The 13,995-nt window shown below is 38.6% G+C and overlaps 2 protein-coding genes across 2 annotated transcripts; one reads left to right on the top strand and one right to left on the bottom strand.

Moving 5' to 3' along the window:
* Positions 1-6,559: 6,559 nt before the first annotated feature.
* Positions 6,560-11,672, top strand: bud13 (BUD13 homolog). The gene is made up of 11 exons (XM_056730193.1): positions 6,560-6,729; positions 7,028-7,121; positions 7,205-7,286; positions 7,412-7,460; positions 7,540-7,805; positions 7,887-8,173; positions 8,337-8,445; positions 8,539-8,677; positions 10,464-10,654; positions 11,203-11,284; positions 11,365-11,672. Exons 1-11 carry the CDS (start codon positions 6,593-6,595, stop codon positions 11,456-11,458), a joined length of 1,530 nt encoding a protein of 509 aa, XP_056586171.1. The 5' UTR covers positions 6,560-6,592; the 3' UTR covers positions 11,459-11,672.
* Positions 11,673-12,017: 345 nt separating this feature from the next.
* si:dkeyp-69c1.9 (uncharacterized) lies at positions 12,018-13,889 on the bottom strand. Its single transcript, XM_056730194.1, has 5 exons — positions 13,422-13,889; positions 12,870-13,042; positions 12,630-12,749; positions 12,306-12,531; positions 12,018-12,230 (listed from the first exon to the last, which is right to left on the bottom strand). Exons 2-5 carry the CDS (start codon positions 13,030-13,032, stop codon positions 12,122-12,124), a joined length of 618 nt encoding a protein of 205 aa, XP_056586172.1. The 5' UTR covers positions 13,033-13,042; positions 13,422-13,889; the 3' UTR covers positions 12,018-12,121.
* Between the last annotated feature and the right edge of the window lie 106 nt (positions 13,890-13,995).

The following is a 13,995-nucleotide window of genomic DNA, read 5'->3' on the forward strand; positions in this document are numbered from 1 at the left end:
CAGTATGCTTTTATGAACTTTGAACAGTTTCCTGTATGGAATTTGTGACTCGTGGTGCTTCTGAAGTCTGTAAGATTGATTAGAAACTGTGTTGCAAATTTGTTTTTAACCAACATCCAAAATCGAAGAGTGTTTTCATATTTTTAAATGCCATATATGATAAATCTGAAGTAAACTGAATTATTTGTTTGTATGACACTTTTTAAGCTGACCGGAAGTTGCCCAACCAAAAATAAATACCTTTTTAACATTCAGATTTAAAAAACCCAACGGTTATGTTTGGTGTCTAATAAGGACATGTCTTAACATTCAGGACTGACCTAATGTTCACACATTGTTAACTATTTTTTTGAAAGCAATAATGAAAAGAAAACAATGAAAACAATGTTGTATACAATAAACGTTATATTAAAATAGACATAACATATGAAAAGAACCAAAAGTAAAATCAGCTATATTTACCTTTTTTAAAACCAGTGTGGTTTAAGTTTTTGTTTCTGTGTATACGGTTGTTTTCCTCTAACTGATCATTGGCTGTCATGACGCCTAAAGGGCTGGGTATGGGGATGTATTGTATTATAAACTATTGTCCCTGTAAATTTATCTGCATATCGTGTGAATAAAATGGCTAGGTTTAGAATTAGATTTTGGGATATGAAAGCTTTATAAATTGTAAAATATGTATGATTTACATCAGATTTTACAGCTGGAAATGCATCAAATAATTCACAATGGTATAAATACTCCCATTTTGTATTCAGCATTAATCCAAATTGGCAAAATGTTATGCTATTTAAGTGGCAATTTACTGTATTGTTATTTATCTTCTGTACAAACACGAGATAAGATTGATTATTGGAATGCTTTTATTTGTTAATCCTCCGATGTACACATCCTTAGAACATGTTTTATGATTCTGTATGATCAGCTTAGCATTATACTTATTTTTATTTCTATAAAATATTTACAAACTGTGTGTATTCAAGATACCCATGTCCTATAGATTTTACTTTTAAATACATTGATTCATAAATGATTTAACAGTAGTATATATATATACTAGGCCTATCTATGTGTTAATATACACTCACCTAAAGGATTATTTGGAACACCTGTTCAATTTCTCAGTAATACAATTATGGTGGTGTAATGGTGTGGGGGATGTTTTCTCGGCACACATTAGGCCCTTAGTGCCAATTGGGCATCGTTTAAATGCCACGGCCTACCTGAGCATTGTTTCTGACCATGTCCATCCCTTTATGACCACCATGTACCCATCCTCTGATGGCTACTTCCAGCAGGATAATGTACCATGTCACAAAGCTCGAATCATTTCAAATTGGTTTCTTGAACATGACAATGAGTTCACTGTACTAAAATGGCCCCCACAGTCACCAGATCATAACCCAATAGAGCATCTTTGGGATGTGGTGGAACGGGAGCTTCATGCATCCCACAAATCTCCATCAACTGCAAGATGCTATCCTATAAATATGGGCCAACATTTCTAAAGAATGCTTTCAGCACCTTGTTGAATCAATGCCACGTAGAATAAAGGCAGTTCTGAAGGCGAAAGGGGGTCAAACACAGTATTAGTATGGAGTTCCTAATAATCCTTTTGGTGGGTGTATATAGGTTGCTTGTAATTGTTCCTTTAAGTTCCTTTAAAACAAGACATAAAGAGGACATTTAAGTTTCATTTTCGCCTGTAGTGTTGTCCTGCAGCTGCCCTCCTGGATATAAACTACTATTTATATTACTTTATATAGGAGAATAAATATGAAAATTTCACATGGAAAATGATTCATTACAACATCTCAAATAGATCAGATCAAAGACATAACCTGTAGTAATATTATTCAAGAACAATGGGAATATGTTACACAATATATTCCCTTTCCTTTAGCTCAGTGTTAAGAGCAAGGTTGTGGGTTCGATCCCAGGGGATTGCAAATTCCCATGTAAAATGTATAGGATACTGCAAAGTAAGTCGCTTTGGATAAAAGCGTCTGCCAAATGCATTAATGTAAATGATGTGAAATAACTGAAATGTAGAGATTGTATCTGGAATACAGTACGTTAAAGGGACTTTTGAACTTTTCTAACTATAATTCTCATTCTTTAAATTGACTGCTTTGCAGCTATTTATTGAACAGGGTATCTGCTGGCTTAGGTCCTGGCTGACAAAGAATTTACAGGAAACATGTATTTCTCGGTACACCAAGCAACATTCATGATATGATGCTGAGAAAAACTGTCTGTAACATGTTCCCTATCAAAAGCTACACTTGATGCTGCGTTTCAAACGCTATGGGAAAAAAGTATTTTTTCGACCGGTTGTGAAACACGTGTGTCAACCATGCCCCAAAAATATTTAGGCTTTAAATAACCTCGGCAGGTGACGTGGCTAATTACACACTGTGTGGCCATTACATGCGAAATATTGAAGTAGTTCGGAGTTTGAATACGAGAGTAACCACATCATATAGATTTAAAGTGTCTAAGCACTGTGACTTAGCCTTATCTTATATTTAAAAAGGTTACTGATATAAGTCATGAATGATTCAGAGAGGAGATGTGTTCATACTGGGGATCGTGGTTTGTTTTAGCGAAAGCACGGGAGACGGAAGCCGTTTCTCCTGTGCGCTCGCCGCGACGTCCTCGAGTCTGCTGCCGAAGCGTGTCCTGGCACTTCTTCGGCCCGGGCAGAGGACGAAACATCCCTTCTTTCGGCAGGGTTGTAGAGCGCCGCCTCGGGGAAACGCGAAAGCACTTAACAAGCTTCTCTGAGCGGTGACAATTGCGGTCGACCGTCTCAAGCTCGACTGGCCGATGGATAAAGAAACACCCAAAATGCTCAAAGCTAGACGATAGGGGCCTGTCGGGTGGCCGAGGGGAGGAGCCCGAACGTTGGGCCCTCCGCTTTTTTTCGAGGATCTCCACGTCGAGTTATCTCGGTCGTGGCAGAGACCTCATTTTTCTGTATGCGATCGTGCCATTGACGTCGATGTTTTGGACAATTGTTGGCGAGAGACCACAGGGGTATACGATGATGCCCTGGTTGGAAGAGACGCTTGCGAACTATCTCTGCTGGGACATCGTCGTCACTTTAAAAGCCCTCTCTCCCCATCAAGCCTTGCTGACTTACATCTGCACTTTTGGGGAAGGCTTTTCAGGCAGCAGGTCAGGCTGGTGCTGCCCTGCACACCATGGTGGTTCTGCAGGTGTACCAGGCTGACCTGCTGGATGTTGTGAGCACAGGCGGGATGATTGATGAGTACGTAGAGCCACAGACTTGTCTCTCCGCGCTACCAACCAGACGGCCGTGCCATCGGCCGTTCAATGGCTGCACTGGTCACCACAGAGAGACACTTGTGGCTGAATCTCACAGGCATCAACACTGTAAAAAAAAACGGAATTTTTACGGTAAAAAAATAGCAGCTGTGGTTGCAAGAACTCTACCATTATAAATACGGCATAACATTTTCTAATTTTATGGTGAAAGGATATTAGCACTGTTGATTTCACGTTTAAGATTGCCATTTTATTCCATTTTATTCCATATTTTACCATATAAATAATTGTTCTTTCCATCAAAAGAAACACTGTTTCACTTGTGGCTGAATCTCAATGGCATCAACAGGGACTCAATACTCATCACTTTCAAAGAGTTTTAGGTCTCATGGCGGCGGTTTCCACAGTGATACCTCTGGGCCGCCTGCACAAGAGACTGTTTCAGTTGTGTCTCAAAGCCAGGGTGTTTCATCCAATGGCCACCCCCAAAGGCAGGGGCTTTGCACCCTTACTATTTGGTTCAGACCTCGATCTCTGACTTTAGGTCCCACTCTCGGTCCATTCTGTCGTCGCAGGATGCTTACGACAGACGCATCCCTCATGGGTTGGGGTGAGGTCTTAGATTACTGTCCAGCCCAAGGGATCTGGAGAGGTCATCTTCTCGATTGGCACATCAATTGCCTCGAAATGATGGCTGTATTTCGGGCCCTGAAATACTTCCTCTGCAGTTACAAGGCTACCATGTCCTAGTGCGGGGGGACAACCCTTAAGCAGTCTCGTACATAAATCACCAAATCCCTGTCCCTCAGAGCGATTCACATCCCGGGGCATATGAATGTGGGAGCAGACTTGCTGTCCAGACAAGCTGTGTCAAAGGAGGAATGGAAAATCCCCCCGAAAGTAGTCAAACATATCAGGGAAAGATTTCAGGAACTTCAGACTATTCTAAGTGCCAGGGTGCCCTCCACTAGAGGGAACCACGCCCTTAGATGGTGCGTTTTTGACAGATGTTGCATGGCACACCATGCAGACCCAATCTACTGCCAGATCGTTTCAGTGTTGGAGTTTCTGCAAGAGAAACTGTCCTCAAGCACAAACCCGGTGCTCTCAGGGTTTATGTGGCCGCCATTTTGGCCTGCCAGGCCCTGAGTGATGGGGTTTCTGTGGGAAAACAATGCCTCCTTCCAAACAGACAGTCCCTTCATGGGATAAAGCGATAGTGCTCGAGGGTCTGGTTAGCGCCCCTTTCGAACCTATGGAGTCAGCACCTGTCAGGGTTCTGACCTTTAAAAAGTTTTTTTGATGGCAATCACCTCTCTTAAGAGAATCTGAGATTTGGTGGTGCTCTCGACCTCGCCGTCCTGTTTAATTTTTGCCCCTGGGATGGTCAAAGCTATTCTGCATCGTCACCCGAGTTAAACTCATAAAGTTCCATTCTAAACCATGCATCCAGTTGTTCTTGAGGCCTTCTGCCCTCTGCCGTTCACGACGTCGGAAACAGGGACGATTACACCTACTGCATGGTGACATCATGCATTTCGACGTCATGCATGTATACGTGCGCATTCGCAACGTGACGTACTGCATGCCTTTCTGTTTACTTCTGTATACGCAAACTTGTTCAAACAACACGGGGATGGATTCGATTTCAATGTCACTAAGTGATTGAGCATATTTATTTTTATAACAGTGCTGTCTTTGTTATAGTCACAGAGGATGTCATTAAAAAACGTTAGTTTGTGATACGGGTTCACATTTGAAATGGCATGGTTTCTTTTCAATATGTTTAAAAAAGAGCCCTTAAACAAATTAAGGCTTGAAAATGTCAGAGCTATTAATTTTTTTAAACGTTTTTATAATTAGTATTGTTTAGCTGTGGATTTATAACCAGAGTACTGCTGGTTTACATCAACTGCACTTCTATTTCTAATTTATTTTTCTATTGTTCTTCTCTTTTTCTCACGTTTTTAATCAATTTTATTGCTGTTTTATTCTTTCTTTAAATCTAATTTGTGATCTTAAATAATTAGCATTTTAAAGATACGTCTTATTTCTCTTTGTCAATAATTTTATGTAAAGCACTTTGAATTGCCCTTGTGTATGAAATGTGCTACATAAATACACTTGCCTTGCCTAATACGCACTTACTCTACTAACGAATTGTTCAAGACAACTCGGATTTCGGGAATTCCCGACCTCAAACCCTGAAGAAAACGATTTACAGCACGAAATGACATGATTAACTATTTTTGTAAACTCTTTTAATATATTAAAATCAAATTGTTTTGGCTCTTTTTAATATGCCCCGACGCCGCATGATTGACAGGAATGCATTGATCTCGGAAATAATATCCGAGGTCTGAGTTTACACAATCATGACATAAAAATACGCGAAAACAATCCCACGTAAGGAAAACATGACACACATGCGCAGTAACGAATGCTTGACCACATGTCGTAAAGGCGCATGCGCCCAAAAGCATGCATGACGTCAACATGCATGACGTCACCGCGCTACAGACTGCAGCGGGGGTATGTCTCCAAATCGGCTGCCTGCGAAAGCCTTGAGGACGACACATTTTATTCTCATTGGCCAGAATGTTCACGTTTATGTGTTGCGTGTTTATTCTGACACAATCGGTTCCGATTATACTTACAAATATAATTTAATTTCTTACCCTTTAATTTTTATTTATTTATTTTTACTTTTTTTCTTCTCTTTTACTTTTGTACATTTCAATTGTACATTTGTACATTATATGCTCTATGGTGATGATATGGAGCATACTTTTTACATCCTGTATGCATTGTATACTTGGCATTTGAAAATGTTTACTTAAGTTTTACCTGTATGTATGTGAACATGTCTTCTTGTATTTCTTTGAAGTTCAATTAAAAATATATATATACTCCCAAATTAGATTTTTGTGTCACATTTTATGTTTATTGTACTGATCATAATGCAATCTTAATGGTTTTCCTATCATAATCACTTAACCCGTGACAAAGAAGTGAATATCCCGTGGTCTGCTTTAGGTTCAGCTCCCCATGGGGAAGCACGAAGTGTCCGACCTGATGGCCGTCTTTTAGTTGTTGGTCCTCCCCCGCCTGCACCCGGCTGATCTCGCCAGTCGGTGGAAGGCTAGTATTAGGCAACTCGATCAAGCCTACTGCTTTTACAATAAATCTCTCTCGCTATACTTTGATGTCATTCGATGATCAGTCTGCGCAGCTCAGCAGTTGATTAGTACTTTTGTCCCTTCACGGCATCCGTTTCGTGACGTAGTAAATAAACAAGATGGCTACTTCCATTAGCAAAGGTGCTGCGCTCACCAAAGCTGATTACTTAAAACGATATTTATCAAACGACGACGATGGCAAGAAGTCGAAAGAAAAGAAGATTAAGAAGAAACGACCGAAACCTACAGGGACAGGGTAAAAAGAAGCGGTTGAACGTAATAGAAATGCTTAAATGAATTAAAAAGCTCGTAGTGTGCAAGTAAACCATTGAATATAATGTCTTTATGCTTGAGTATCTATCATATCATAGTACGCTTTCCACCTACACATCATCTTTGCTCCACAAAAATACATAGTTCGAACACATTTATAATGTCTTTAAATGCTGTTTATTTTAAAAGCTCACTGGGTTTTGACATCTGAAACCAACACAGCTGCTATTTGTCAGTTGTTGAGCTTGAAGTAAACTTACTTATGTCATTATTAACTACAGTATGAAAATTGTGGATGATGACATTGACTGGAGGCAGCTGGCTGCTCTGAACGAAGAGGAAAACAAAGAGGAAGATGAGGAGGAAGCGCCTGTGGTGTGTAAAAGAATGCCGCACATATAGAATTTTGCATTTAAATCATTTTGCATCATAATTATGAGAATCTCTCACAAATTTAGATCGCAGAAGTGATAGATGAACGGCCAGAAGATGTTAAGCAACTTGAGGCATTCCAAACTAGCAAGTGGAAACTGATGGGTGGTAAGACGTATACATCTTTTATTCATAATGTACTTTACATTCAGTTCTAATTCTATGCGCACGTGTGTGCATGCACATGTATAGTTATACATGTAATACTTAATGCTTTTATTCTTACATTTTAGCAACAGAGAGTGAGCTCCAAGAAGCTCAGGACTCAGAACTAGATGGAAGGTAACAGTCTTTATACCTTTTAATCTTATTCTTTTAAAGCTATTACTACTTAGATTGTAATGTGTGTCTGTTTGTGTAGCTCAAATGCTGACAGAGATCACAAAATACGACATGACTCTCCAGAGAGCTCTCCTGTACAGAGGTCGAAGCATGATTCACCTGACCTCTCACCCAAGAGGCTTCGACATGACTCCCCGGATCTCTCCTCTCAAAGAAAAGGTCGCCATGATTCGCCGGATCTCTTACCGAACTACAAAAACAGACGACACGACTCCAGATCGCCTTCCCCTCCGAGAAAGGGCAACAAGGGCTCACCCTCCAGAATTCAAAGGCAACACAATAAAGGTATGAGGACACAATCATCATTGTGTGTATAACTTCCCTTATGATAAACTAAGAATATTTGATTTATATATGCTGTTTTAGAGTCCCCGCATAGAAAAAAGACAAAAGGTGCTTCAGCGGGTGACCTTTCACCTCCCAGAAGACGAGCCCGAACAGGAAAAGACTCCGACTCGGACCAGTCCCCTCCACGCAGACGTCCTCAGGGGCGACAGGGGGCAGACTCTGATTTATCTCCACCCAGAAAGAGAGGCCAGAAGGGTAGAGGTTCAGATTCAGATCTCTCTCCCCCCAGAAAGAAGCCACAGGGAGGCCGTGGATCTGACTCCGACTTGTCTCCACCACGAAGGACACGCTTACCTGATGGACAGGTAAGATTCTTCATAAGCACTACAATACCAAAATATACATCAAGCAGTGTGTGAATGATTGATATGTCCCATATGTACAGTAGATTGCATTATATTTTACTGGTTGCATTTTTTATTTAATTTGAGGAAGGTTCCTTAAATAATTGCACATTTTTGCTTTAAGGGTCCTCGAATGTTGTCTGGTGGAGCTGCTGGGTTGGTCTCTGTAGACGTCCTTAGGAAAGAGCAAGAAGATATTCGCAGACGGGAAAAGCGCAACAAGCCTCTTGAAGGTCCCAAGAATAGCCGTTGATCATTTTGAGGATGAGAAAGGGTTTTTTGTTCGTCTGACCTTTGAATATTTATTTGATGCTTTTTTCTCTCAGAGGAATCCAGAAATGCAGAGACGATTTTTCGAGATAAATCCGGTAGGAAACGTGACCTGGAGTCGGAGAGAGACGAACTTCGCAGAAAAGCTGGAGAGAAGGCGGAGAAGGATGAGAATTATGCTCAGTGGGGAAGAGGGTGAGAGCCATTTTATAATTGACTGCGTTCATTTTGCAGTTGTGGTTTTTGGGAGAACTATCCCTTTATTTTTGTTTACTTACTAATCACTCTTAAAGGTCCAGTGTATGAAATTTAGCAGGATCTAGCGGTGAGGTTTTGAATTGCTCCCAACGGCTGACTCCACCCCTAGCCCCCTGTGTCCGCATTAGAGCAGTTTTTTTTATTAAGGGCCACTGTTGAAACAACATGGCGAATTCTATACAGGGGGAACCGCGTTGTATGTAGAAAGAAATATCTCATTCTTAGGTAATATAAACATAACACTTTATTATGTAAGGTCTTCATACACCTCTGAAGACATAGTTATGTTATATATTATTACAACCAAGAATGTAAGATGCTGATGTTCTATTACCGCATTATTATATCAAACTGTACTGCATCTCAACTTGGTACGCCAGTTGCACTGCAGCAGACAATAGAGCCCTTCAAAGAATAATCAACACAGCCCAAAAATTTGACCACTCGCCTACAGGACACTTTCTTCCCAGTTGCCATCAGGATTTTAAATACATAAATTACACTTAAGACAATGGCCATTGTAAAATATATATATATAGTTATATATATATCATTTCCGCAATGTCATTCAACTACAGCTACTTTACTTAATTTCTTTTCTGTCAATGTGCAATATCACCTTTGAAACATTAAGTGACAGGATTCAATGTGTAAAATCACCTTTTATGTTCAACATCACCTTCAAAACATTTGAAACATTTGGGATCAGGATTCAAAGTAGCATATCAATGTGCAATACGGATTCACTTAATATTGACTTAATATGGTACGCTATACCTACTCAAAATGTGCAAACATTTTGTCAATTATTCCGTTTATACCACGGTTACCAGACCACATGACATTGTTCAAATGTTTAAATTCAATGTTTGTCATATTATCATATTTAAAATGCTGTTGATGGAAGGACTACTTTCTTGCACATCTCATTTCAGTTAGAGCGGACGGACTCGGAAGCTTGAGCCACGTAGTGGTTGTGTGTGTTAGAGAGACAATGTGACAGAAAAGAAAGAGTAGGTTTATCAAAATATATTTATTATCAGTTATAAGCACCATGAAGAGAAAAACAAACCAGTTGGCTATCAGTGTGTAATAATGCATTTTGTTTTTATATATAGTTATTTTATTAATTCGATTTCAGTATATGTATTACTTGTTTTTGAAATGCTTTGTTTTTTGAAACAAGACTGCACACGTTTCCATCAACAGTAAAGTTTGACATTATAGAAGTCAAATCAAGAGCAGGGTGCTGTGTGAGGTGATGGCCTGTAGGCTACACTATGACCTTTCTGTTGTTTAAACTTGGTGAAGTGATGTGGAACTGTAATGCGGTCATCAGACCTGAAACACTTTCATGTGTGTTGATTTAAATGAAAGTTAATGCATTCCCATAGAACGTTCGTCAAGCAATCACATTGAAGCATTCAACAGCCCCATGGTATAAATGTGCAATAATATATACCAGTGTGCAATAATATATATTAATTTGCATTCCTGTCAATAGAGCCTTCAAAAATTACACACTGGACCTTTAATATTTGATCTACTTGTAAATTGTTACTAGCTTATCTTTTTAATTGTCTTTCATTTACACTTAGTCATTAAGAAAGACGCTTTTATCCAAAGCAACTTATAAATGAGGTAAACAATGGGAGCAATTGGAACATCATAAGGACAACAAAAAGCATAAGTGCAATAAAACTGGTCCGGTCTTCTATTGCAGGGTTGCACAGGGTGAAATGCAGCAGCAGAATTTGGAAGATGCCTTACGGGAGGTTCAGAAGCCCTTAGCGCGACACATTGACGATGAAGACCTGGATCGCATGCTGAGGGAGAAGGAAAGGGAGGGAGACCCCATGGCTGCCATGCTTCGTAAGAAGAAAGAGAAAACTGCACAATCAAAAGGGATAAAAGGTGATATTCTGCTGTGACATCTTAATCACGGTTGTCAGTTTTTTTATGTTTTGATCTTCTGAAAGATGGTGAGTATAAGATTGATGATGAGAACTATTCTCATGTTTTGACAAAAGAGATCACATGACTGACTTGTAATAAGATCCTTTACAGTTTGTTTTTACATGCTGTTTATCTTACATACAGCAGTCTTCACAAATAGAAAAAAAATTAAATAGTTATAGACTAACCATTCACATATAGTAAACACTAATGAGGGTACAGACAAAAAAGTGATATACTATTTCGTCTGTGCATATTTAATATATTTGCTAGTGCTACTATGTCTGATTAAGTTTGCAAATTCGCAAATTCAAAATCACACGCATCACCCATATATACCTTATTTACACTGAATAGTTTCCAGTTGGACAATGAAAACCCACTTAATATCTGAGGCTAAGATTAGCCAGACTAATCTGTTTCCATTTAAATCTATGTGAATCAGACAAAAATGACAGAGAGCAACATTAACTTAACTTGTTCTTTATGTTCTTCTTTTCCCCCAGAAAAACCTACTTACAAAGGCCCGCTCCCTCCTCCAAATCGCTTTAACCTTATGCCCGGGTATCGCTGGGATGGAGTGGACAGGTAAGAGGTTTAGATTGATTAGTTACAACTTAAAAACGGTTGTATTTATGACATTTTAAAGCACTTCTATAAACCTTTAGGTCCAACGGGTTCGAGCAAAAGCGCTACTCCAGGATAGCTGATAAGAAAGCTGTGGACGAGATGGCATACAAGTGGAGCGTGGAGGACATGTGAAAATCTACAACTTTGAGAGATTCTTGATGTACAAACTGTTCAATGGTGACATAATGACATCAGTAAAGTTCCCACTACACCTGAATTCAATGCAGAGTGAAGCTTCTTTTGATGAATCGGGATGTTTGATCATATAAAAAGATTGTTTGCAATGATCGGTTGTGTTGTTTATAAGAAACATGTTTACTTATTAAATGTTACTTTTTTATACAAAGCGGCTTCGTTTCTATATTCAGAAAATGGCTTTTCATGTCTTGTATTAAAAAAAGTATGATGATGAAGATATATACATTATGACTTTGTGTAGATATGTTGGTAAGTGTAATTATACTGTAACCCAACAATTTACATATGAAATCAATGGAAGAAATTTAAGAGAAGCAATATATTATGCTACACACTATTTCTTTTCTTTTAAGAATTATGGGATGGAAATATTTTAAAGTTACTTTTGTCATACCCTGAGAAAATCTCTCTCCAGTCCTCCAACAATAATCTCTTATTGAATGACCAGGTAAAAAAAGAAACCAACATTTCTTTTGTAAAAATAGAACAAAGCAAAGAAAGAGATATTTTTTATATGACTGTCGTCCTTAATATTACACACTTCCTTATGTGATTCTGGCACATTTAAAAATACACATGGCTACTCTTAAATGGGCTTCACAGTTCTGTTATCACTGTTCTTTTAATTTGGACAGGGGCTGGAGGAGCATGCACAGAGACGTCCCACCCAGGGAAGGCCTCTCTTTGCACTGTTCTGTATTCTGCTCTGTGGGACAGAGATTATTTTCATTACAAATGTCCAGGAAACAGAAATAAGGCTGTCAGTTCTGATGGTTATTACCTCAATGAAGTGTTGAAGGCTAGATTGTCTGGATGAGGAACGACCTGATTTCTCCTGACATAGATTCTTTTAGGTGCTGAAAAATCCTGCTGGTAAAGAGAATATCTTTGTTCTTGGACAGTCTTCTCCGGTCTCACAGGGGCTTTAGTTTGCCATGCGATTGGTGTCCCATCTGGTGTGTAAGATGGGTAATCCTCTCTGTTTGTTGTAATGAAACTTTGGTCCCCTGAAATGTAATAGTTCAGATTGATAGATTTTCAAAAATCTCGTAGCTCACTTGAAGATATCATTAAACAAAACCAGAATTCATTTTTGATACTTTACCATCTAGTGTGAGGCTGCACTGCAGAATCTTCTTCTCTACCTTTGGGCAGGTTTTGGGTCCAAATGCGGTCTCTGTTGTGGTTACCATCTTTTCTCTCTTTCCTGGGTAGAGCAGTAAACCTGTAGAATAGATGCTGGCAACATTTGTCATGTGTCATGAAACTGAATTATTACAGTTTTACTGTAGCCTATCATAGACAGTGAAATGACAGAATATTTGCAGACACTAAAACTGGTTACCTGCCAAAGAAGGAAGTTCTCCCCGTATTGGAACGGGTCGTGGATGTTTTGTGCCTCTTTGACCATTTTTGAGAATAATCACATTAGTTGGACGGTGAGGATTATATGGGAATCTTAGAGTTGGTCTCTCTTGTTTACTGTTTGAGTTCTCAGGAGCGGTCATTTTTTATTTACTGTTAAGAGAAAGTCAAATTGTACATTGCGTTTTTGTAGCTACACTTTATAAATATTTAAATTTAAAGTGATATCGGAATGTTAAATTGAATTGACAAATACAATGATGATTAAATTATAATTTGGATTGCCTTCCTTTTTAATATCCAGCATTTAACACTTGAAGATATGCAAATGAGAAATTTATACAGATCTGCGTCTATACATCAGTTTTCCAAAACAATGCATACTAGTGTACTCTAGATTTAATGTTACAATGTTAACATATAAACATTTAAACGGTGGTTTTATTTATTTGTTGCCTTTTTTAAAAGCTTCTAATTAAATTAAAGTTTCTATGAATTCAGACAAAAAGCAAGAGTTGGCATTTACACTCACCTCATGCATGGACCTTCTTCCTCCCATGAATTAAAATCCTGATTTGTTTAGAAGCTAGTTATTTTGATGCATTCTTGCAGTACAGTGGCTTGTTTGGGACCTGCTGTTATACACAGTAAGTGGCTGTTGCTATGGCTCCTCTATTCTTTATAGAAAGCCTGGAGGGTGGTAGACTCAACTCAAGGACAATGAGTTTAAGTAATGAATAAGACTGACGCGACTGTTTTCAATGTGGGACTTACTTTGTTAAAGGGATGGTTTACCCCAAAATAAGAATAATTTTATCATTCATTTAACCTAACCTGTAAGACTATTTTTCAGATTACAAAATATATTAAGAAGAGAGGTAAAAAATGAAATGTATCATTATACAATTCAAGTAGCCTGCATTGGTTGTATCAACCGGTGTAAATGTCAATATCGATTTAAAATCAAAATAGCAAATAGCAAACATCAAAGTATTACAATTAAGTGCCAATTAAATGTGTGAATCTGTAAGTTTGTAAACTATCAAGCCAACACTGGATAATTATATATTGAAACATACAGTATATATTAAATCTTTAACATAAGA

Source organism: Triplophysa dalaica, chromosome 19 (genome assembly GCF_015846415.1).
Source record: "Triplophysa dalaica isolate WHDGS20190420 chromosome 19, ASM1584641v1, whole genome shotgun sequence".
Taxonomy (NCBI): Eukaryota; Metazoa; Chordata; class Actinopteri; order Cypriniformes; family Nemacheilidae; genus Triplophysa; species Triplophysa dalaica.

Coding starts and splice junctions, on each gene's coding strand:
- si:dkeyp-69c1.9 (XM_056730194.1), bottom strand. CDS start 13,032: ATGACCGCTCCTGAGAACTCAAACAGTAAACAAGAGAGACCAACTCTA. Junction 12,532..12,629: donor GTGCAGCCTCACACTAGATG/GTAAAGTATCAA, acceptor ATTACATTTCAG/GGGACCAAAGTTTCATTACA. Junction 12,231..12,305: donor GCCTTCAACACTTCATTGAG/GTAATAACCATC, acceptor TCTGTCCCACAG/AGCAGAATACAGAACAGTGC.
- bud13 (XM_056730193.1), top strand. CDS start 6,593: ATGGCTACTTCCATTAGCAAAGGTGCTGCGCTCACCAAAGCTGATTAC. Junction 7,806..7,886: donor TCAAAGGCAACACAATAAAG/GTATGAGGACAC, acceptor ATGCTGTTTTAG/AGTCCCCGCATAGAAAAAAG. Junction 8,678..10,463: donor TATGCTCAGTGGGGAAGAGG/GTGAGAGCCATT, acceptor CTTCTATTGCAG/GGTTGCACAGGGTGAAATGC.